Source organism: Rattus norvegicus, chromosome 9 (assembly GCF_036323735.1).
Source record: "Rattus norvegicus strain BN/NHsdMcwi chromosome 9, GRCr8, whole genome shotgun sequence".
NCBI classification, from domain to species: Eukaryota; Metazoa; Chordata; class Mammalia; order Rodentia; family Muridae; genus Rattus; species Rattus norvegicus.
In genome coordinates this window covers 105558691-105582161 of record NC_086027.1, presented here as the reverse complement: position 1 = coordinate 105582161, position 23471 = coordinate 105558691, and the positions used below count along the sequence as shown (strand labels likewise).

The following is a 23471-nucleotide window of genomic DNA, read 5'->3' as shown; positions in this document are numbered from 1 at the left end:
GTCACACGTTCCATGTTCGTCTACTGTCCTAAGGAATCAATTCCAACTGGCCAGCAAAACTGCATGGGTTTACCATGGAAAGCACATTGTTTTGGCGTACCTCTAGATTTAACTAATTATCAAACGTACTGCTTCTTTTATTATCAATCTTATGATTAGAATCTACATACAAATCTATGCAGTGCGTTTCAAGAAAGAGAGTGCACGTGTTGGTGAAGAGACAGGACTGTGAGGTGCATCTCAAGCAAGACAGAGTGCACACATTTCAATGAAGAGACATGACATCATCTGAGAGGTGGCCCAGAGTGATATATAGGCAGACTTCTTCTTGCTTCTCCCCCAAAGGTAATATTACAAGTAACGCCTAGTTAGTAAGATTATTATATACATAATAATACATAACATGTTAAGTGAATGACAGTGGGTGATGTCTAAATACTGAGACAGGAATGTAGGGAACAATAGTGACAAGATATTGAAAGGCTAGAGAGGGGCTAAGGTATAGCCTGGAAGACTGATATTTAGAAAAGATTTGAAAGAATAATTTTGCGTATATTTCCATGCTCTGGCATGAATGGCTTTTGAAACTATAGGGTTGTGGGCACAGCTCAGTGGTAGAGTTCATGTCTAATGTAAGGCTCTGAGCTGAAAGAGCTGGTGTTTATGCCTGAATTGACCCTGTGAATTCAGACACATGATACAACATGCTGAGATTCACGAGGTCTCAGTTTGCCTCGCAGGGAAAACTCCTTCTCAATGACGTCCTGCACTGACTGACACGAGCCGACAGCATCATCTTAACTAAATCAATGTTCTTCTTGACAAATGCAAATGAAACAGGCAGAAACAGGCTTGCAATTTCCCTTGTCTTAAAATTTTCTTGCCTATGATAAAGATATTCCAGAGTGGGGTTCATTTATAAAAGTAAGCAAACTATCTTAGATTCAAGTACCTCTAAGTTTTTTTTGACAGGTGACACTTTGAGATCTTAGGGAGGACACACTGCAGAATGAGGTAGGGACAGGAAGAAAGACACCATCTTCTTATGAAGTAGAGATATCCACAGGGCAGCAGACTCCAGAGCCTTAAGACCATGGAGACTTGTAGACTTGACTTTTCAGTGGTCCTTGGCTATCAGAAAGGTTTTTGGTTTGTTTGTTTGTTTTTTCAAGATCATTACCAACCAAAGTAGCAAACAGAATAAGTACAGTGGGCAGCAAGTGCATGAAATGCCTAATGTATTTCTTCTGACTCCTACCACCATTGATGGAAGGACTAGAAGTCCTGTACACTTGATATCTGTGGGAGTACAAACTCCAGCTCACTGGGCCGATTAACAAAATGATAGGCAGAAAGTTGAATGACCCTTACCTCTCGAGGAGACGAACATTTCATATTGAGTAAGATAAATTTTTGCTTCCAGCTCTAGACTATTTAGGGCATGAACTTAATTTCCTGACTCCTGGGCACAGTTTGTCTCTACTTGGTACCATGCGTGGTTCTGACAGCAGAAAAACAACAGAGCTCCCATTGTTACCTTCTAAACTTGTTTGGCCCCACTACAGTCACCTCGCTAATATCCACATTTACTTCAGCCACCAATCTGTCTCCTTTCTCTTCGCTGCTTTCATACTCTGCCTCGAATAAACATAAGTACATCAGGAAATTACCTCTGAATGGTACAGCGTTTATGGAAAAAAACATTAAGGAGATAAAATTAATATTTAACACATCTACAGTGTCAAAACTTAATATTATATCTGGTATAATCAATTGTGGAAACCGAAGTAAACAGAATTTGTATTTCCATAGCTAAATGATAATTTAGTTGGAAGCAAATGATTTAACCCTAATTCCAGAGGCTCAATGCACTGAACGTTCACTCTCATAAATGTGGGCTGAAATACTTCAGTGGTGTTTTCCGTTTCTATTTAATGTGCTGTCAGTTTCTGCTACGAGTTTACTTTTCATAGTTCTGTTTCCAAACTGTAATATCTCAATCGACTCAGGTAACACCTTCTTAGCTGCCTATAAAATTATGACATAAGGCCGTCAAAGTGTTAACGTGTGTGCACAGAGATCTATGGAAATATTTTAATCTCTCAGAAACATCACTGGCCCTTTCTAAATCAATGTTGCCATGGCAAATGTTTTCCTTTAACACAAGATTAGCTGGAGGTGGGCGTGAGATGCTATACAGTAGAAATTGTATATACATTGCTCTCCAACAGTGCTCTGAGGCTTGCTGGATGGGCAACTCTCCCTGTATGTACATATCTGATTTGTCTCCTTATATTAAACCGAGTACAGTGCACCGTGTGAAGAGCTACCCCTGCCTCGAAAGAACATACACTGCACTTTATTTTTCAAAGAATGTAACACCCATGCAGAACGGTTCCAAAGGCTTTTCTTGAATAGGGTTAGTGAACTATTAATTCAGTCTACGTGGATCTGACAGTAAGAGGAACAACAGATCTTTCTGGTGGCTAGTAAGTGCGGGGAGGATCTCTGTGCTCGCTAAGGTGGAAAGGATTGTACGGATGCCTTCCATAAATGGCTTCCGACTGACCATAATAGAAAAATGACCCCCCCCCAACACACACAAAGCTGCCGCTTTTTGCTTCTAAACATGCACCAAGTTTCCTAAATTCTTTAATTAATCAGCATCCCTTAATGGCGGTGCAGCAAAGCAGAGGAATGGGAATTAAAAATTTATCAATTAGAGGCACTGTATGGAAAAACCCCCATGGAGATTTCTAAGCGTTAGAGGTGTGTATCTGAACACAAGGCCCACTGCAGTGTTTTCATTGGCGATACTGTTTATTCCATTACTTTTTATCAATTCTACAATTAGTATTAAAACAACGGGTGACGCCTCTAATGATAAATCAGATAAATAGTTTTTTTTAAAACTCTGCCGCCATCCTCCTCCACTGTTCAGAAGCTTAGGACCCGCAGGCAGTTCTTCCTGCCTCTGTGTTGTTTGGGTAAGCACATATAAGCAAACGGATGTGAAAGATATCTAGTCAAACACGCATGCGTGTATCGGGGCTTTGTGGTAAGTTGGCTTAATTAGGGCGGAATCACACTTCACACCGATGTATGTGTTCATACACACAGACGTGCAAGTGTCAGGGCTCCACACCATTACTCCCACTCCTTAAGACAGGCTCTCTTATTGAACCTGCAGTTAGAGTGGCAGCTAGCAAGCCCTGGCAGCCCTCTGCCTCTGTACGTCACAGCACAGGGTCCCACGTGAGTGGCAGCCATCTGTGTCTTTTTATATTTTGCTAGGATGTAGACTAAGGGCCTCATGTTTGCGCAGAAAGCTCTCCCACCTGCTGAGCCTTACCCCTGGCCTTTTACGTGGGTGCTGGGGTTGCAAACTCAGATCCTCACGTTGAGTTTCTGACAAGCCTCTGAGGAGTCCCTCTCCAGAGCACACACTCATAACTTCCCAAGTGCGTTTCAATCAGCTTAACAGTGAGTACTTATTTTATAATCTGAAATGATACTTTGGGACCTAAGGTATGTAACTGTTTTGCTCATGGATACATTGGCCCTTTAATTATTAGTAGACTTTGAAAAAGATGAAATCATGAAGGGTATAGTTTTGATTATTCACCTGTACATAATCCTATTTCTAGATCTTTATAGACATGCTAAATTTTTGTTTTCAACGATCTTTTCTTACCTCATTTTTCAGCCTTTGCTGTCTCCATAGAGAGGGATGTAAATTCTAACCTTCTACATTGCATTCCAGAAAATTTCGCCTGTAATTCCCCCTAATGAATAAGGCAGTGTCACCATGTTCTTGATGCTCTAGATGACACTCTATTCGTTTCAACAATCCTGCGGGCTCACAGTACAGGACTCCACATTCCCTACTTGAAAGTGTATCATAGCTGATTCATGGTAATGTTCTTCAGAGGAGAGAATGATAACATTTCCTGAGCTTTATACCTATCAATGGATTTATCCTCCACCCCAGCAGAAACTCTCAGTCCCACTGAAGCAACAGAAGTACGTGACGTAAGATGCTACACCAAGTGCTGTACCTCCTACAGCTAATAGACAGAATATCCGTGACCCAGTCAAGCTGGGCTCTTCCAAGCCTTCTTGGCTAGGCTTGATCTTCATCTGCAAAGCCCTGAATAAACGCTGTTTCGCAGCTTGACCCCACATAGCTAAGATGAACCAGGAACCCCTTTTACAGTGTTTGCCTAAGAAAACTCTAGTTGGGGAAACAAATTTGCTGTCTACTCTAGCCACACCTGAGAAAATAAAGCCTCTGGCTCCCAGACCCTGGAACCGGACAGAGTGACAACGTTGGTCACTGCCAGGAAGCAGACTCATCTGGCCTAATCTCATTTATCCTGACTAGTCCTTGCACCTTCTTCCTTCCCTGACTTTCCTGAGTCCCATTCGTTTACTCCATGTCTTCTCTCCCTGATTCCCCCTTTACAGCGCTCAGTCACCTCAGTGGAAATCACAGTGGTGCTCAGTTCACACAGGATTTTATATCTCGCTGCGGTACTGCTTTACGGCAGTCAAATGTGTTTACCTTTGACATGACTTATGACACAAGCATGAGGGCTGAGAGACAAGAACGGGAAAGGTATCAGGAATGATGAAGGGCTGTGGGGTCGTTAAAGGACTGGGTTTTAAGCGTGAGTGGTGTTGGCAAGGTTTGAAGTGCTTAGAAGGGCGACGTGGACTAACTTCTGCTTTACCAAGAGCCTTGTGGCTCTGTGTGGGGCACACTCTATAGATGAACAAGTACAAGACAGGCCAGTTAGAGATGTTATCACAATAGTGCAGAATGAACACATGGTTCTCCATGAGAATGAGAAAGATGGCCGTGGTGAGGAAGTCTGGATGCTGCCGTGTCTGCTGACGACACCAACAGAATGTCCTGGCGTATTGCTTATGAGCCATGGGAGAGAATGACATATTGATAAAGATGCTACTGTATTTTACCTGGAAAAATTACATGGCAGGGACGGCCACTTACTGAAATGGTTGAGGTAGGAAATGCAATGTCCCAAATAAAAGAACTCAGGCTTACGGGATCATTTAAACACAAATACCGAATACTAAGAAAAACAAGGCACTGATGACCCTGCATTGATATTTTGCTTCCTCCTCTTCTGAAAGTCAGACACAGTTCATGAGCCACTAAAGACTGAATCCATTTATTAGCCTGAATGACGGATGCAGTTGTTTCCATCAGGGACGGATCCGCTGGCTGCTTTAGCAGTTACAAGTCCATCTTGGAACACAGCTAAACTCTTCATTTCCATGTTCTCTATTGCTGCTTTCTAAGAAACTGAACAGCCCCTGACATGTCAAGGAATAGTCTGCTGAACTATGGTTTATATTTAGATAGGACTGGTGGGAAATTTGGGCTAAAATAGGGTAAACTTGCGTTTCATGTGTCTTTAAACACTGAGGGGATGAGAAGTGGCTGAAGGGGTTCGGATCAGCAGCCTTCTTCTTGTGTGGAAGTGTCTAAGAAGGGAATGTTTGGGGGGTTTGGATGGGCTCAGCAATCTGTATTTCGTTAAACATATTTTTGAGTGTTTCACCCATATTTTTTTATAAGGATGTATAATTAACTATACATGTTTGTATAAAACAAACAGCAAAATCCTCTCTGCTGCTATGTTCATTTTATACGGTTGGCAGTCATGGCTCTTGGTGTACGAGGTACATGGCTACTGTATCTGTTAGTAAACTGTACCGTTGATAATAGCTAAATTTCTTCTCACATCAAACTGTTAACAGGTTTTTAGAGCAGAATCATGAAATAAACATTGGTTTCAGATTCAAGTTAATATGAATTCGAAGTTGTGTTCTAGTTGTTTGGCCGTGGTCAGGTTATTTTAATCTATCTTGGACTCAATTTCTTATGCTAAAAAAGGAGAATAAAATAGGACTTTGAGTAGGTAATTTTTGTGTTATTTAATGAGACAATGGTTATAAAAGTGTACAATAATAGTAATCTATAATGAATACTCAGAAATATGTTCCCTCCTTGAAGATGCTTCAGAGGAACAGAACATAGGAAAAAGAACCCACGTCGTACTGCAAGATGCCTCCCAACCACTCCCTTAGGCATCAGATTAAATTTTAAAAAAAAAGGGAAAATTACAATTCTATAGCCTTCTCTTAAAAACATAGATTAATTTTAGTATTTGTGGGCATGCACACACACACACACACACACACACACACACACACACACACACACACACACACACACCAGAATGTTCCTAAGTATATAAATTCAACTGCTTACCCTGTGCAATGTTACTTTGTTTTCAGGGCTGACCACTTGGTACAAGGTAACCAATGGGTGCTCTTCCCTGGGGAAGACATTTCTTAGGCTCTCCTTAGATCTCAGTCTAGTTTTGTTTGTTTTTTGTCTCTCGGTTTTGCCATTTGTTATTGAGTAATAAAGTACCAGGTAGACACAGAGCAAAGCTCTTCTGATCACTTAATTACTGTGGTTTGCCCTGGAGCTACTGTATTTTGATGCTAATTCCACTGCCCTAAGGAGGGCTGCCTAGTCACTACTCAGGACTCAGGTGACTTCACCAGAACCTTCTCCCCATTGAATTTGTAAAATAAAGGTGAGGGGCAGGTACAGGATAGAAGGAGGCCTGTCATTGGAGGAGAAGGAAGGATGGGAGAGAAGTTTGAAAGAAGAGGAGGAGGCTGGAATGGAAAGGAGGAGACAGGAGGGAGAAGGCGAGAAGCCATGGCAAGACAATATGGCGGGTGATGTTAAGATTCCACACTGTACCTTTACAGGTTGTTACAAATGTTTTAAGGGATGGATGTTTTAAGGGCTTTGTATGTTTAGGTGGGCAATTATATTTTATCAATTGGGTCAAAAGTTATTGTATTGTGTGTTCTTTTATGTGATGGTTTGAGTGTAGGAAAGTGTGAGGCAGCTGGAGACACTGGGCCGCCACGGAGTTGGGATATCTAGCAGATATCTTGGGGCACTGTAGGTGAACCTAGCGGGATAAAAGACACCAATACATTTTGTATTTTTTATATTTTTACAACAGTTAATTCCTGGAAATCCACTTGAAGAGTTTTTGTTTTGATTATATGATTAAAGGCTGAAACAAACAAACAAACAAAATGTATCCTGGGGGTTGGTGAAGCAGCTCAGTAGGTGAAAGGCGCTTGCCTCGAAAACTTGACAGTAAGTTTTATCACCACATTTTACAGTAGAAGGAGACATCTACTCCTGAAAGTTGACTTTTGATGTCTACACACATGCATTCCTCTCTGCCCTCCCTCTCCTCTCCTCCCCTCCCTTCTCCTCTCCTCCCCTCTCTTCCCCTCTCTTTCTCTCATCTTTCCCCTTTCTCATACGCATACTATTATAAATAAAATTAAAACTTAAAAAGATAGCACAAGAGTCCCAGTGGCTTTTCCTGAACAAACTGGTTCAGGTTTAAGGGGGTAATTTTTAATGGCTGTTCTGAACACCTACCGTATTGGGAAGAACCTCAATGCAGAGGCCTGACACGGCAGGGTGTGTTTTAGCAAGGTGATAATCTGTGCAACCAGTTAGTCGTCCTACTGTGTGAATTAAGCCCTGCTTGCCTTCCTAGCCTAGCTACAGAGTTATTTCTCCAGCAAGAGAGTTCCATCAGTCTCACCTCTGCCGCACGCATTATCTCCAAGCAGAAGCAGTGCTCCCTAACATCTAGACTGAGTGATGCGTTTCTGGACCTCTCTGGGCTATCGACACTAGCGTCTTGCTTCTCCATTATTACCTCGTATGAGTTCTGTTTCACTTCTTGAGCCAACAGAAAGGAAATCTTCTCACTGTACTTCCCAGCTTCATGTTTCCCTCTCTTCTTTGCCCTTCCTTGATTTAAGAAATCCGTTCTTCTTCACATTCCAGATATTCTACATTTCCCCCTCTATCCTTGTTCTCCCTTTGTAGCCTTGTCTCTCTTGCTCAGCTCTCATTTCCCCTCTACCTTTAGCTTCCTCGTCCTAAGGCCCTTCATTCTTCCTTCCTCTTCCATCTCCTTTCCGCTGACCAGCGTCTGTGTTAACTCCTGCTCTAGCCACGCTGTAAGGCAAGAATGGCTGCTTTTTTCCACATAAAGTACCTACAGTCGCATACCTCAGCAGCCACCTCTCTGAGAGTGCCATGGTGAGGAGGAGAGAGCCTTGGTATCTGTCTGCTAAGGGAAGCCTGTCATGTTTCATGAACGCTTACAAGGAGTATCATCTGTAGGTCAGCCAGCAAGCAGAGCATGCTAGAGCGAGAATGTTGAGGGAAGGTGGTGAAATGTTCCAGCCAGGTCTGAGCTGTTTCAGAGCACCCGAGTCACCCAGCCAGTTGCAAGCCGCAGTTGAGAGCAAGACCAACCTCAACCCAACTTCCATGAACTAGGAAAGGCTAACATAAGCAAAGGTGCCCAAAAGACTGAGATCACCAAGGACTTCCACTGGGTCAGCCTCTCTACATTGTGTTCTGTTGTACTAAGCTAGGCACAACAAGCTAGTGACACCAGGACTCCTTGCTTGTCACTCACATACAAGAGAAAGATGCATTCTTAGCGAAAGTCCTAATAGTTGATTGGGCTGTTTTAAGACACGGATCTTTTTTGCAATCAATCACTGTGGAAGGGAAGCCAGATCCAGCCATCTGCTAGCCCCGGCCCATTATTCTCCCTCTTGAGGTGGCTCCTGGGAACCACATGGTCTTAGAGAAAGAGCAAAGAGAGTGATTCAGCTGCAAAGACAACCAACAAATGGCTGCCACAAGGCCCTGGGCCTACAGTGCAAGCCAAACAGCAGCGGTTTAAGTACTGAATGCTTTCTTTCTATGTAAGATTCTAAAGGTGAATGAAGATTTATTTTATGAAAATGGAGCTCTCCCACTTTTTCTTTCTTTTAAATCAACTCTTCTGGTTCCTCTTTCTGAGAGCAGTGGTTCCGACAGAATTGTCTATTACTGTTGTCACTCAATAACAAGAATAAACGGATATTTTCAAATAGCCCTAATTATTTCATTAAACAATAGTGTTCTTGTGGGGGCCACAGTAGGAAACAAGCTGGTAGACCGTTTTAGACAGAACATGCTAATGCATTTCTGTCTCTCAGGCAATGAGGAGACAGAGGCAGCAGGAATACTAGGAGCTTTAGGGCAGCTCACAGTATAGAGGGTAACAAACTTTAAAAAAGAAAGAAAGAAAGAAAAACAGATGACCAATTAGTCATTGTTTTATATATAAAAAAGAAGCAGCTAAGCTTAAATAAATATAGGTTAAAAACCACATTTTAAAACTGAGAGCAAACAAACAGCTCATTTCTTGGGGGGAGGGAGGGACTGTGGTCTTCGTGTTTTGGCTTTAGTGTCGTAGTTAAATACTGAATAAGGTGATTATAAAATTCAGGGCCAGGACAGAAATAACGCAATGTACAGAAGAAATACCTGCCTGGTGACGTGGCCATGTGGAGACAGCGTGGGGCCGTGTCCTACACAGCTGTAATGTAGTTATAGATGATCATACTCAAGTATTCAAATACTGTCAGGTATTACCCGGGAGTGAGAGGCCCATGTATTTTCTAGAGCTTCTGGTCGTCCATTTTAAAAGTCACTTTCCTCAATAAACAGAATACTTTTATTTTCCCAGTGCCAAAAGGGAAAATAGGAAGTGGAGCGTTATCTGTGAGACTGAGTCATCAGGTAGCCAGCCTCTCCACATTCAGGCCTCTCCTCTCACCGCCTGCAGCCCTTCAAAAAGCACGGGGCTATCTTTTAATGACATACATAAATCCCCCACACTGCCTGGCCGCAGAGCATAATTAATTCTGGCCTTTCATGCTTAATGAAACACCTTGTACACACGGCAGTGGTGCCGTTAGCTTCTTGTGTGTGCTAGGTCGTGGGATGCCTAGCAACGTTGTTCCACTTCATATGCTCTGCGTCTCGTCTGTGTGAGCACTGCTGTTATCTCTTCAGGAATACAGCTCCAGAAAATTCATCCTGCCACCTGTACGAATAGTTCCCTTAACTTTCCAAACCGTGGAATGTTTTGCTTTTTTTTTTTTTTTCAACTTCTTGGCGGCGAACAGAATTTTCTATCTTAATTGTGGCTGCTTCGGAAGGGTATTTTAAAAACACAGTAATCTGGTCCATGCAGCTGCTCAGCCCTATTTCCCTCGTTAGAACATTTTGCCTTATCTTTGTGCATATTTAGACGCTGCACTGCAGAGGACATTCCCCCACAGAGAATCTCAAAACATAAAATTTTTAAGTTTCTGTTTGAATCACAAATACCAGAATGGGTAACGTTTTTCATAAACATAATTGAACTGAAATTATCCTCCCCTGAAGTCTTACCCCCTTCACAATACTCCAGCCTCAGTTGAAAAGTATGAAAGCAAAGAGCTTAGTACAGCTATAAATGCGAGTGCCTTGTCCTACCTTCAGTTTTAGACCGTGCACAGAACAGGTGGATAATAAAGTACAGAATTCCACGCACCTCTTTAGGTGTAACCCCAGGCATGCGAATATCCAGCGCAAAATCTGATGCATCAAGAGGGGTGACTGGTCCAATGGTACCAAGGCATTCATTGGAAAATGATCTGGTAGTTTCTTTAAACCTTAAGAAGATAATTTGAACATTCTTGAGCATAATTGGAAGGGTAGAAATAAATCCTATGCCCTTAAGTTTAAGGATTATTAACTTATAACCAATTTGTAAGCAAAATAAAACCAGAAGAACTAAGCAGGGTCTGAGGTTCGACCCAATAAGTGCTCATAATACATATTTCTACTTGATGAAGACGCTATCGTCCTCACGCACACGCTGATTTTCTAGTGGCAAGACTGAATCGTAACCCACTGGCATTTTGTCAACTCTGAGTGCCCAACATTACTAATAGGAAACAAACAACAGAAAACCTTAGGCACAGCCTTGCTAGGTGCAGTTATATGAGGGCGAAATAAACACTGCGATGTGAATTACACACGTACAAGTACATAAATATTTCATATGGTAATTACGAGGTGCGTGTATACAGCTCGATATTTCCTAGTGAGCTATTACAGCCAATGATCTTCTCCCCACCGCCGATCTATCTTGATATTTTATTCCTCCAGCTGTTACATATAGGAAGGCATTCAAGTCTAAACAACTATATTGCAGTTTCTGAAATATTTCCCCAAGAGGGTGCGATTAGTTTTGGAAATCACAACTTCTAATTGGTGTTCCGAAAGCCAGGATAGCAGCAGCTTGGCTACAGGACTGTGAGTGGGCTTTTAATGCAAGGGGCACTTCAGGAGAAGTTACTGAGCTAAAATTGCGAGACGTTTGGGTAGAGAAAATCAGCCTTGTGGAGATTTTTTTTTTTTTCAAAGACCAGGCTACTCCAAGTGACTACATTTCTAAGGAGCATACACAGAACCCACCCCAACCTCCTTCCTCCTGCCTAAAGGAAACAAACAAGCCGAGCACGCACCTCTTAAAGACAGAAAGTGGGCTTCTGAAGGCCAGGCAGCTGCTCTGCAGGGCGAGCAGCCCCAGCAGCAGCAGTAGCAGACCGCTGCGGGCGCGTCCGGCCATGTCCGCGCAGGACCAGGGCAGCGGGCAGTGGCCGGGCCGGCGGGATGGCAGGGCTGGCGGCCGCAGCTACTTCATGGCCCCGGGCGAGGGCGATGCGCGGCCAGCCGGGTCCGCTCGGTCCGCTCCCGACGCGTGGGAAGCGGCTCTGGAGTCCGCTCCGCCCGCCCGCTGGAGCCGCCCGCCCTCCAGAGCGGCCAGAGCCGGTGGCAGCCACAGGGCTGGAGGAGCAGGGTCCTTATCGCTCGCAATGCCAGGGGCTGTGAGGGCTATCGCGCAGACCCGCGTCAGTCATCATTCGGAACCTGCAAAAATAGAAGCAGATAATGGATGACTAACACATTACAGCATTTGTCCTCAGCAAATCCCAGCTGAGGTTCCTTAATACACCAGGAGTTTCACAAGCTTGCGCCCAAGCCTGGGGAAAATGCTGGTCTGTTGATCTCTCTCCACCCCAGCGACAAGCCCCCGCGACTTCACCGACCCTGAGCAAAGCCCCAGTCCTGCCCTTAGCTCGCTCTTCCTCCCCAACACCCACTCCGCGTTTGTTTTTGTTTTTTATTTTATTGTTCTGATTTTTACCTGGCTCTTCACCCTACATTCCCTTCTATCTAGCCCACTTCTACGGGTTTCTCTCTCTATTACTCTCTCATCTCATGGGGGTGGGGGGGAAGCCCTGCTCCAGATCTCCGTTCAATGTAAACAAAGTTATTCACTCAGATCACTGACTAAGGAAAAAGGACTAAACCAGAGAGGCGAAGACAAAGCACTTAGAGACCACGATAATCGGGCAGAAAAGATGAGAACAAAGACATTTCATGTACAAGCACCACAGGGCTACAGATGAGAAGAGAAAGAGATACCCACCGCCTGCACAGACAGGCATCTCTATATAAGCAATTGCCCAAGTTCTCAGTATTACTCTAAAACTCTACAGTTAACTGTATGTGCTTTGCAAATGCCCATTCAAAAGCTGGCATCTAGTATCCAAATCAATCATTTCTTCCCATTGTGGCATGCTGCCCCAAAGATACTCTATCCTCCATAAAGTTTAGAAACGGGTAACACAACTAGGAAAGGGTGGGAGTGGAGCGGGAGGGGTCTTAGCCATCCTCTAAATGCAGTATCTCTGGAAAGGCTATCATCAAGAACTCCCTATTAATATGAGTAAGAGATGGGGGAGCTCAGGGAAGGAGACCTCAAAACTATGGCAGACGTCGTTACGCTGAATAATTTTAGGACAAGGAAATCAACAGCCTTTTAAAAGGAGGTACTAAAATCAAGGTCCTCTTATGATTCTTCCTCCTCTCTACACACTCCGTTTCTCCCGTATGAAAATCCAGCTGGAGAAGGGAACAGAGCTGTCTCCCATGCTTAGCCTGAAACCCTACTGTCTCAGTACAGGAGACAGGAACGGACTCTACTGGACAGACTCCCAGGACCAGACCATGTACCAGGCACATGTGAATACCAAAGGGGTGACTTTCTGGAGCCTTAATTAAGCCAATAAAAATGTGCAGTCTACATTCTGCAAACACCACCCCCCTTACAGAAAAAGCAGCATGTTCCTAATATTTCTGGCTAGTGGGAGAGTCACAATCCCATCTTTGTCCACTATACTGTGCTCCCCCTCCCCCCCTTTCCCAAGCGTTTAAGTTAGTATGCTTTTCCCCTGGGCTAACTTTGTCAATATCCTCAATGTTAACCCCTTCAGGCTTAGGGGAAACTTCCTCTGTAGAGGCCTCTCAGAAAATGTGACATTCCATGGGCAGCTCAACTGAGCTAAACTCTTAAAATAGTCACGCTATGACTTTACTAGTTGCGCTGAACACTGTCCAGATTAGGTGTTGAATCTGAGAACGATACGGCATTAATGTAAAATGTCTCGTTCCCATTGTGAAAAATAGCTTCTATACAACAGAGCTCTAAATGTTTAACCCATATTTATAAATATGGTGCAGAGAATGTCAAATCAGTTGATTTCATGAATAACAGTAAATGGAACAAAAGTCAGGAGCTGGGGGGACAGCTTAAGCTTACTTAGCAAGCAGGAGTTCTAAGTTCAATTGGATTATCAAATGAATAAGTCGATAATTTAGACATTCTCCACAATAATACGCTAGCCTCTAAATTTCCCGCTATAACTGATGGCATAGTGGAGCTAAGCCGTGTGTGTGTGTGTGTGTGTGTGTGTGTGTGTGTGTGTGTACACGTGCATGTAAAAATCAAAAAATAAATAAACTTTAATTGTAAACTGAATAATACTCAATCATGGCCAGGACCATCTAAGTTACACACCACATACCAAATATAAATAAACTAAAATTTAATGTTCCCACTACCTCAGGGATGCTTGAGGTTCACCAGCACCCAAGGGCCACAGGTGATTTGCATAAGCGATGATGTTTTTTTAAAAGACTGTTAGTGTTTGTTTGAACTTTTGCCTTTGGCTCCCTGTTTGAGATCAGTGACAAAAACCTTGAGCTGTCCTTACTCTGGGTAAAGAAGCCTCCTGGGGATGGGGATGTTAGTGTGGTAGGCGAGGCCACTGTCTTAGTGCCAACCAAGTACAGTCCTGGCAAGTAACAATGTTGAACATTTTCTGAAGTTCTCTTTAAAAAAAACATGTATATATTAGGAAAGGAATTCTGTGTCATTCAGAACAGGATTCAAGGACGGTCCTTGTTTGAGCTTGCAAGGATTAAACAAAACACTGGAAAACAAACTTACTGTTAAAATTCTGTAAGAGGAACACGCCCTTAAGTATACTAGCCTTGGAAATAAAATTCCACTTAACTCCCTGATTGATTTTATTACCTTTGATGTCCCTAAACCACCCACTTAAAGGAAAGAGAAGCTGTGGGCAGAAGCCCAGATGGTATTTGCAACCATAGATACAATACCCTTTACTACCGAACTGAAAGAAAATTATGATTCTTAAATCTTTCAAAGACAGAATACACATTATGATATGACAATAAATATGTTTCACCACTACCACTTCATTTTCATAATCCCTATTAATGTAGGATATGAAACATTCCAATCTTTTCTCTCAACGTGTTTAAAATTCATACTATATGATCCCAACATAATGCCTTTACTCACTCAAAGCTCCTTAATTTTCTATAATGCACAAAACGTTGTGATCTGTGTTTGTGTTTGTTCGGATGACTAACATTAAAGAGAGAAGGCAAGTTATTCAGGAGGTAAGAACTTCACACAACTGATGGGAGCACTAGTCCCAGAAAAGACCAGAAAAGACTCAGATGTCTGAGAAAGGGAAGTGTCCTCAAGATGGGATGAACAAGAAGTGTTGGATGGCAACGTCAACAGAAGGCACAGCCTGGGCGTGCCCAGTACAGCAGACAGCAGGAGCAGAAACGCCCAGGTGGGGAAGAGGGCGTGGCGTGTTTGAGATGCAGCCATAAAGACTACTTCCTGGAGACAGAAATCCCGGGCGCCCATTTTATCTGCAATACCAAGCACATACACTGTTTATACCTCCATAACGTCCCCAGGCAAGGACGATTTACAGCTTATGCCTCTATGGGTTTTAACTCTAGAAAACTGTTGGGTAGTGAGTTGGGGCTGTATCGGGGGACCATGAAACTACCCGAGATCTTAGCGAGCGTTGGTCATCCTCACTGGTTTTATCTAACAAAGAAAAAGGAAAACCCTGAAATCTGTAATTGGTTAAAGACTCAGAGAAACATATTGACTTTCTGTTCATGGATTAATATACTCAGTGAGAGACGTGGAAGAGACTATGGCTACTGAGAAACTGAAGGAAAACTGCCCAGTGTTTGCTCTGCCCGCCTGAGTGAGCGCGCGGTTTCCCTATGCTTTAATTTCTTCACCAACAGAAATGATCGCGCCACCTACTTCCTAAGAGCTATTCCAGGAATAAGTGAATTAATCTCATAAGGACAGAGCCAAGTGTGCACTAAATGCTTGCAATTATTGCTGCTCCAAATACATATTCTTCGCCTTAATGTTGAGGACAGTGATAATCAGACAGATAAATTCCCAGGTTTACAGAAAGTGCTTTCTAGGGTGGGGGAAGGAAAAAAACCCAACAAAACAAAAATAGCCAGCAAATTATGAATTTCACTTACTTTTCAGGAGATTGACTGAGGCTAGAAGGACTTGGCTAAACTGATTAAAGTTGTACATCCATTCACACAGCAACTTGATTTCTGGGAAATTCTTCTTGAACAAAATCTAACCCATGGCACAAAAATGTCAGCAAAAATATTTAATAGCACTGTTCAAAATAACAAAGAACTAGATGCTTTTAATAGTAGCACTGGGGAAGGGGAAGCCCTGGGTCCTGCTAAGACTGAACCCCCAGTGAACTAGTCTATGGGGGGAGGGCGGCAATGGGGGGAGGGTTGGGAGGGGAACACCCATAAGGAAGGGGAGGGGGGAGGAGGATGTTTGCCCGGAAACCAGGAAAGGGAATAACACTCGAAATGTATATAAGAAATACTCAAGTTAATAAAAAAAAAAATAGTAGCACTGGAAGCTACTTAAATGTACATCAAAGGCAGATTGGTCGTTATTTTTTTAAATAAGACTTTAAAAGAATATGAAGGTGTCCCTTTTAAAAAGAGAAGTTTCTTTTGAAAGCCAAGAGCAGTTTATAATACATTATTTTTTTCACCTTGCATAACTAAAAAAATTAGGAATCTCAGAAAAATGCTGCCATTACAGTACAAAAAATAGATTTTCTAAAAATATTAAAGATGAAGTTATTGACCTTCTGCTTAAATACTCCTAGATATTTTAGGGGGATTTTTGCTTTAAAACAGGTACACCTCTGCTTGTGAGACGCCCTGTCATCTAAAGGACCTGATGCTGAGTCTGGAGACCTGAGACTTAAATTCTCAAGACCTACATGGAGGAATCCATCTTCTACATGCATACATGCATGCATGCACACACACACACACACACACACACACACACACACACACGCATGCATGCACACATATATACATACACAAATAAATAATCCAACTCAAAAAACTAAAAAATGCATCCTACCATGTGGCTAGTGATTAGTGCTAGATATTGGAAGATAAACGCCCCTACTCTCTTCTGAAGGCTGCTTGGGTATCCCTACTAAGTGGCGGCTGGCTTCTCCCAGTGTAGTCTTTTATAATTGCAGCACCAGAAATGTATCTATAGTAAGCCATTCTATTGGCCACACAGATGAGCTCCACCTCTGGAAGCTTTCATTATATAGATTTTTGTCTAGTTAAGACAATGTGCATGTTGACTCTTTGCAAGTAGTCTGTTTACCAAGGTTTCTACTGTACAGTTACTATTTCCCCCTTTAATTAATGTTTTTGGTGGGGAGGTTATTTTTACTTCATAACTTTTTCTTCAGACTTTCAACTTATTTACTTCAACTTACTTTGTATCACAGTGAGCTCATCTTTTTTGTTCAATGGGTTTTAATGTTACTATATTTTAAGTGCATTGTCTTGATGCTAACATTGTCTCAGTTGTAGCCCTCTCCAAAGCTACCTTTGAGTAGCGGACTTTCCATTCTTCATCCCACTTGGCGTCTGTTGACATCCCAGAATGTGCTCTTTACCTTATTTGGATTCTGACAGTACCACATGATTTACTTGACTCTGACATGTCCTCCGTAGGATATTCTGGCCCCACTGGAAGGTGGCAGCAGCTTTATCTTTAAGAGGTAAAGCCTAAAGGGAGTGGTGGATATCTGAATGCATGTTTTTGATGCTGATAAGGAGAGACTAGATCTTTCTTCTTTCTGTCCTGTGTTTTCAGCAATGAAGTAAATGGCTGAGCTCTACGACACTCTTCCTGAGAGGTCCGATGTTTTACAGCAGGCTCGAAAGAAACTGAGCCAAGCTCTTGTGGACCAATGCCCATCTTCTTACAAAGTGATTGTCTCAAGTACCTGCTACCCTGTCAGAGAGCTCACTAAAACACCATGTCCCAATCTAACCACATCCACATGTCCTTCCCCCATGGCCTGACACCTGTCCCATGATGGCTTGGATGTCTGTCTGCTGTGCTCCATTTAATGGCTTCGGGATAGTATTATCCAAGAATGGATAGGAAGGAAGTTAATGTTGACAAAGCAAATTAAAGAAAGTAACTGCATCTATTTTAAAAAAATTAGAGATGCTCCAACTTAAACGGTTGCATTTCAACTAATATTTTTACATGAAGGGGCGAGGGGGCTACCACGTTCTGTTGACATGCTTTTGTAGCATAAATTTAATTTTTATCAGCTAGGGTTTGTTTTCCATAGCCATGAGAAACGTAGCCATATGTGCCTTTAAAAGTATCCTATTGAATGAGGTTCTTCACACTTCAACTTAAAGGTTACCCTAGAGTTAGGTGACGTTTCAGGAAAGCACGAGCCTTTTCCTCGCTCAGGAAGATCACAGACTGAATGCTTTGCTGGTTACACAGCAGAGCTGCAGTGTCCCAGGGCTTTAGCACTTTTAACATCTGGGCTGAAGAATCCTCTGATGTGCCAGACTGTCCTCTGTTTCACCAGATGTTTATAGTCATAGCCTTGGCCCTCACCCACTCGAAGCCAGCGGCACTCCTCTGAGCTGTGGCAACCTAAACTGTCAACAGACATTGTCAAATGTCATCAGACGGGTAAAATAACCCTGCCTGAGAATTCCTGTTGTAGGTCATTAAGATGACGTTTAGTTTGTTAACCAACACAGTGCCACTCCTGTTGAATACACATAAAAGTCTAAGAATGTGTTTATGAATATAGAGCCTTCAAAAATTATGAAACAACAGAAAACATTTATTTCCATGTACACTTTCTATTGAATATATACATTGTATTGAATACACCCCTCAACACACACACTCACACTCACGCACACACATACACACTCACTCGTGCTATCTATCTATCTATCCTTCTATCTATCTATCTATCTATCTATCTATCTATCTATCTATCTATCTATCTATCTATCTATCTATCTATCTCTCTCTCTCTCTCTCACTGAATCCTGACTATGAGGATTAGGTATTCACTCCTCTTTTATAGATGAGGAAACTAAGTCTCAGAAAAATTAACTTAATGTTTTAATTATGAAGCAGTAGAACTTGGACTCTAATCCTGACTGGTGAACGTCAGCATCCATGTCCTTAAATACCACCCAACACAAAACAGACCCTTCACATTCACAGGGGATCATCAATGTTTATTAAGCAGTTAGTATATCCAGGTCCTCTGCTGTAGGCACTTTGCAGAGTTTTAGTTCATCATAATTCTCAGCAAAGCTCTGTGACATTTGAGTGGCCGTTCCTCTTTTACAGCAGTGAAAACTGGAAAGCGCCGAGGACAGGCAATCCTACTCAGGGTAGACAGCCAGCTGCACAATGGGACCTAGCCTTCTACTCATTCCCTCAGTGGGAAGCTTTAACATTCCTCTACAGCCTTACAGACATTGCTCATTTAGCAACACAGTAGGAAACAAAGCAAAGGCAAATAAATGGCTATGCTGCAAACCTGATGCAAAAATACATTCTGTTTGGCTTACAAGGGTCTTCGCAACTGTTTCCCCAAATCAAAATTTCACATCAAAGTCAGATTTCCATCATCTCCAACTGCCAACAATCAGCTATGCCATTTTTTTTTTTTTTTTTTTTTATTAACTTGAGTATTTCTTATATACATTTCAAGTGTTATTCCCTTTCCCGGTTTCCGGGCAAACATCCCCCTCCCCCCTCCCCTTCCTTATGGGTGTTCCCCTCCCCACCCTCCCCCCATTGCCACCCTCCTCCCATAGTCTAGTTCACTGGGGGTTCAGTCTTAGCAGGACCCAGGGCTTCCCCTTCCACTGGTGCTCTTACTAGGATATTCATTGCTACCTATGGGGTCAGAGTCCAGGGTCAGTCCATGTATAGTCTTTAGGTAGTGGCTTAGTCCCTGGAAGCTCTGGTTGCTTGACATTGTTGTACTTTTGGGGTCTCGAGCCCCTTCAAGCTCTTCCAGTTCTTTCTCTGATTCCTTCAACGGGGGACCTATTCTCAGTTCAGTGGTTTGCTGCTGGCATTCGCCTCTGTATTTGCTGTATTCTGGCTGTGTCTCTCAGGAGCGATCTACATCCGGCTCCTGTCGGTCTGCACTTCTTTGCTTCATCCATCTTGTCTAATTGGGTGGCTGTATATGTATGGGCCACATGTGGGGCAGGCTCCGAATGGGTGTTCCTTCAGTCTCTGTTTTAATCTTTGCCTCTCCCTTCCCTGCCAAGGGTATTCTTTTTCCTCATTTAAAGAAGGAGTGAAGCATTCACATTTTGATCATCCGTCTTGAGTTTCGTTTGTTCTAGGGATCTAGGGTAATTCAAGCATTTGGGCTAAAAGCCACTTATCAATGAGTGCATACCATGTATGTCTTTCTGTGATTGGGTTAGCTCACTCAGGATGATATTGTCCAGTTCCAACCATTTGCCTACGAATTTCATAAACTCGTTGTTTTTGATAGCTGAGTAATATTCCATTGTGTAGATGTACCACATTTTCTGTATCCATTCCTCTGTTGAAGGGCATCTGGGTTCTTTCCATTTTCTGGCTATTATAAATAAGGCTGCTATGAACATAGTGGAGCACGTGTCTCTTTTATATGTTGAGGCATCTTTTGGGTATATGCCCAAGAGAGGTATAGCTGGATCCTCAGGCAGTTCAATGTCCAATTTTCTGAGGAACCTCCAGACTGATTTCCAGAATGGTTTTACCAGTCTGCAATCCCACCAACAATGGAGGAGTGTTCCTCTTTCTCCACATCCTCGCCAGCATCTGCTGTCACCTGAGTTTTTGATCTTAGCCATTCTCACTGGTGTGAGGTGAAATCTCAGGGTTGTTTTGATTTGCATTTCCCTTATGACTAAAGATGTTGAACATTTCTTTAGGTGTTTCTCAGCCATTCGGCATTCCTCAGCTGTGAATTCTTTGTTTAGCTCTGAACCCCATTTTTTAATAGGGTTATTTGTTTCCCTGCGGTCTAACTTCTTGAGTTCTTTGTATATTTTGGATATAAGGCCTCTATCTGTTGTAGGATTGGTAAAGAACTTTTCCCAATCTGTTGGTTGCCGTTTTGTCCTAACCACCGTGTCCTTTGCCTTACAGAAGCTTTGCAGTTTTATGAGATCCCATTTGTCGATTCTTGATCTTAGAGCATAAGCCATTGGTGTTTTGTTCAGGAAATTTTTTCCAGTGCCCATGTGTTCCAGATGCTTCCCTAGTTTTTCTTCTATTAGTTTGAGTGTGTCTGGTTTGATGTGGAGGTCCTTGATCCACTTGGACTTAAGCTTTGTACAGGGTGATAAGGATGGATCGATCTGCATTCTTCTACATGTTGCCCTCCAGTTGAACCAGCACCATTTGCTGAAAATGCTATCTTTTTTCCATTGGATGGTTTTGGCTCCTTTGTCAAAAATCAAGTGACCATAGGTGTGTGGGTTCATTTCTGGGTCTTCAATTCTATTCCATTGGTCTATCTGTCTGTCTCTGTACCAATACCATGCAGTTTTTATCACTATTGCTCTGTAATACTGCTTGAGTTCAGGGATAGTGATTCCCCCTGAAGTCCTTTTATTGTTGAGGATAGCTTTAGCTATCCTGGGTTTTTTGTTATTCCAGATGAATTTGCAAATTGTTCTGTCTAACTCTTTGAAGAATTGGATTGGTATTTTGATGGGGATTGCATTGAATCTGTAGATTGCTTTTGGTAAAATGGCCATTTTTACTATATTAATCCTGCCAATCCATGAGCATGGGAGATCTTTCCATTTTATGAGGTCTTCTTCAATTTCTTTCCTCAGTGTCTTGAAGTTCTTATTGTACAGATCTTTTACTTGCTTGGTTAAAGTCACACCGAGGTACTTTATATTATTTGGGTCTATTATGAAGGGTGTCGTTTCTCTAATTTCTTTCTCGGCTTGTTTCTCTTTTGTATAGAGGAAGGCAACTGATTTATTTGAGTTAATTTTATACCCAGCCACTTTGCTGAAGTTGTTTATCAGCTTTAGTAGTTCTCTGGTGGAACTTTTGGGATCACTTAAATATACTATCATGTCATCTGCAAATAGTGATATTTTGACTTCTTCTTTTCCGATCTGTATCCCCTTGATCTCCTTTTGTTGTCTGATTGCTCTGGCTAGAACTTCAAGAACTATATTGAATAAGTAGGGAGAGAGTGGGCAGCCTTGTCTAGTCCCTGATTTTAGTGGGATTGCTTCAAGTTTCTCTCCATTTAGTTTAATGTTAGCAACTGGTTTGCTGTATATGGCTTTTACTATGTTTAGGTATGGGCCTTGAATTCCTATTCTTTCCAGGACTTTTATCATGAAGGGGTGTTGAATTTTGTCAAATGCTTTCTCAGCATCTAATGAAATGATCATGTGGTTCTGTTCTTTCAGTTTGTTTATATAATGGATCACATTGATGGTTTTCCGTATATTAATCCATCCCTGCATGCCTGGGATGAAGCCTACTTGATCATGGTGGATGATTGTTTTGATGTGCTCTTGGATTCGGTTTGCCAGAATTTTATTGAGTATTTTTGCGTCGATATTCATAAGGGAAATTGGTCTGAAGTTCTCTTTCTTTGTTGTGTCTTTGTGTGGTTTAGGTATAAGAGTAATTGTGGCCTCGTAGAAGGAATTCGGTAGTGCTCCATCTGTTTCAATTTTGTGGAATAGTTTGGATAATATTGGTATGAGGTCTTCTATGAAGGTTTGATAGAATTCTGCACTAAACCCATCTGGACCTGGGCTCTTTTTGGTTGGGAGACCTTTAATGACTGCTTCTATTTCCTTAGGAGTTATGGGGTTGTTTAACTGGTTTATCTGTTCCTGATTTAACTTCGATACCTGGTATCTGTCTAGGAAATTGTCCATTTCCTGAAGATTTTCAAGTTTTGTTGAATATAGGTTTTTATAGTAAGATCTGATGATTTTTTGAATTTCCTCTGAATCTGTTGTTATGTCTCCCTTTTCATTTCTGATTTTGTTAATTTGGACACACTCTCTGTGTCCTCTCGTTAGTCTGGCTAAGGGTTTATCTATCTTGTTGATTTTCTCAAAGAACCAACTTTTGGTTCTGTTGATTCTTTCTATGGTCCTTTTTGTTTCTACTTGGTTGATTTCAGCTCTGAGTTTGATTATTTCCTGCCTTCTACTCCTCCTGGGTGTATTTGCTTCTTTTTGTTCTAGAGCTTTTAGGTGTGCTGTCAAGCTGCTGACATATGTTCTTTCCTGTTTCTTTCTACAGGCACTCAGCGCTATGAGTTTTCCTCTTAGCACAGCTTTCATTGTGTCCCATAAGTTTGGGTATGTTGTATCTTCATTTTCATTAAATTCTAAAAAGTTTTTAATTTCTTTCTTTATTTCTTCTTTGACCAGGTTATCATTGAGTAGAGCATTGTTCAATTTCCACGTATATGTGGGCATTCTTCCCTTATTGTTATTGAAGACCAGTTTTAGGCCGTGGTGGTCCGATAGCACGCATGGGATTATTTCTATCTTTCTGTACCTGTTGAGGCCCGTTTTTTGACCAATTATATGGTCAATTTTGGAGAAAGTACCATGAAGAGCTGAGAAGAAGGTATATCCTTTTGCTTTAGGATAGAATGTTCTATAAATATCCGTTAAGTCCATTTGGTTCATGACTTCTCTTAGTCTGTCGACATCACTGTTTAATTTCTGTTTCCATGATCTGTCCATTGATGAGAGTGGGGTGTTGAAATCTCCCACTATTATTGTGTGAGGTGCAATGTGTGTTTTGAGCTTTAGTAAGGTTTCTTTTACGTATGTAGGTGCCCTTGTATTTGGGGCATAGATA

General features: G+C 42.1%; 1 protein-coding gene across 31 annotated transcripts in view; it reads right to left on the bottom strand.

Annotated features, from left to right (window-relative positions):
- Nucleotides 1–23471, bottom strand: part of Pam (peptidylglycine alpha-amidating monooxygenase) — a 273476-nt gene that overhangs the window by 137126 nt on the left and 112879 nt on the right. For 27 of the 31 annotated variants that reach the window (XM_039083040.2, XM_063266691.1, XM_039083046.2 and 24 more), the window contains 2 exons: nucleotides 11509–11914; nucleotides 10530–10650 (listed from right to left, as the gene is read on the bottom strand). In XM_039083040.2, coding sequence (XP_038938968.1) covers nucleotides 10530–10650; nucleotides 11509–11612 — 225 coding nt within the window. In that variant the 5' untranslated portion in view covers nucleotides 11613–11914. Of the gene's footprint in view, nucleotides 1–10529; nucleotides 10651–11508; nucleotides 11915–12191; nucleotides 12253–12476; nucleotides 12837–23471 lie in introns of those variants that run through there. The other 4 variants (XM_039083039.2, XM_063266692.1, XM_063266683.1 and 1 more) reach the window with 4 other exon arrangements.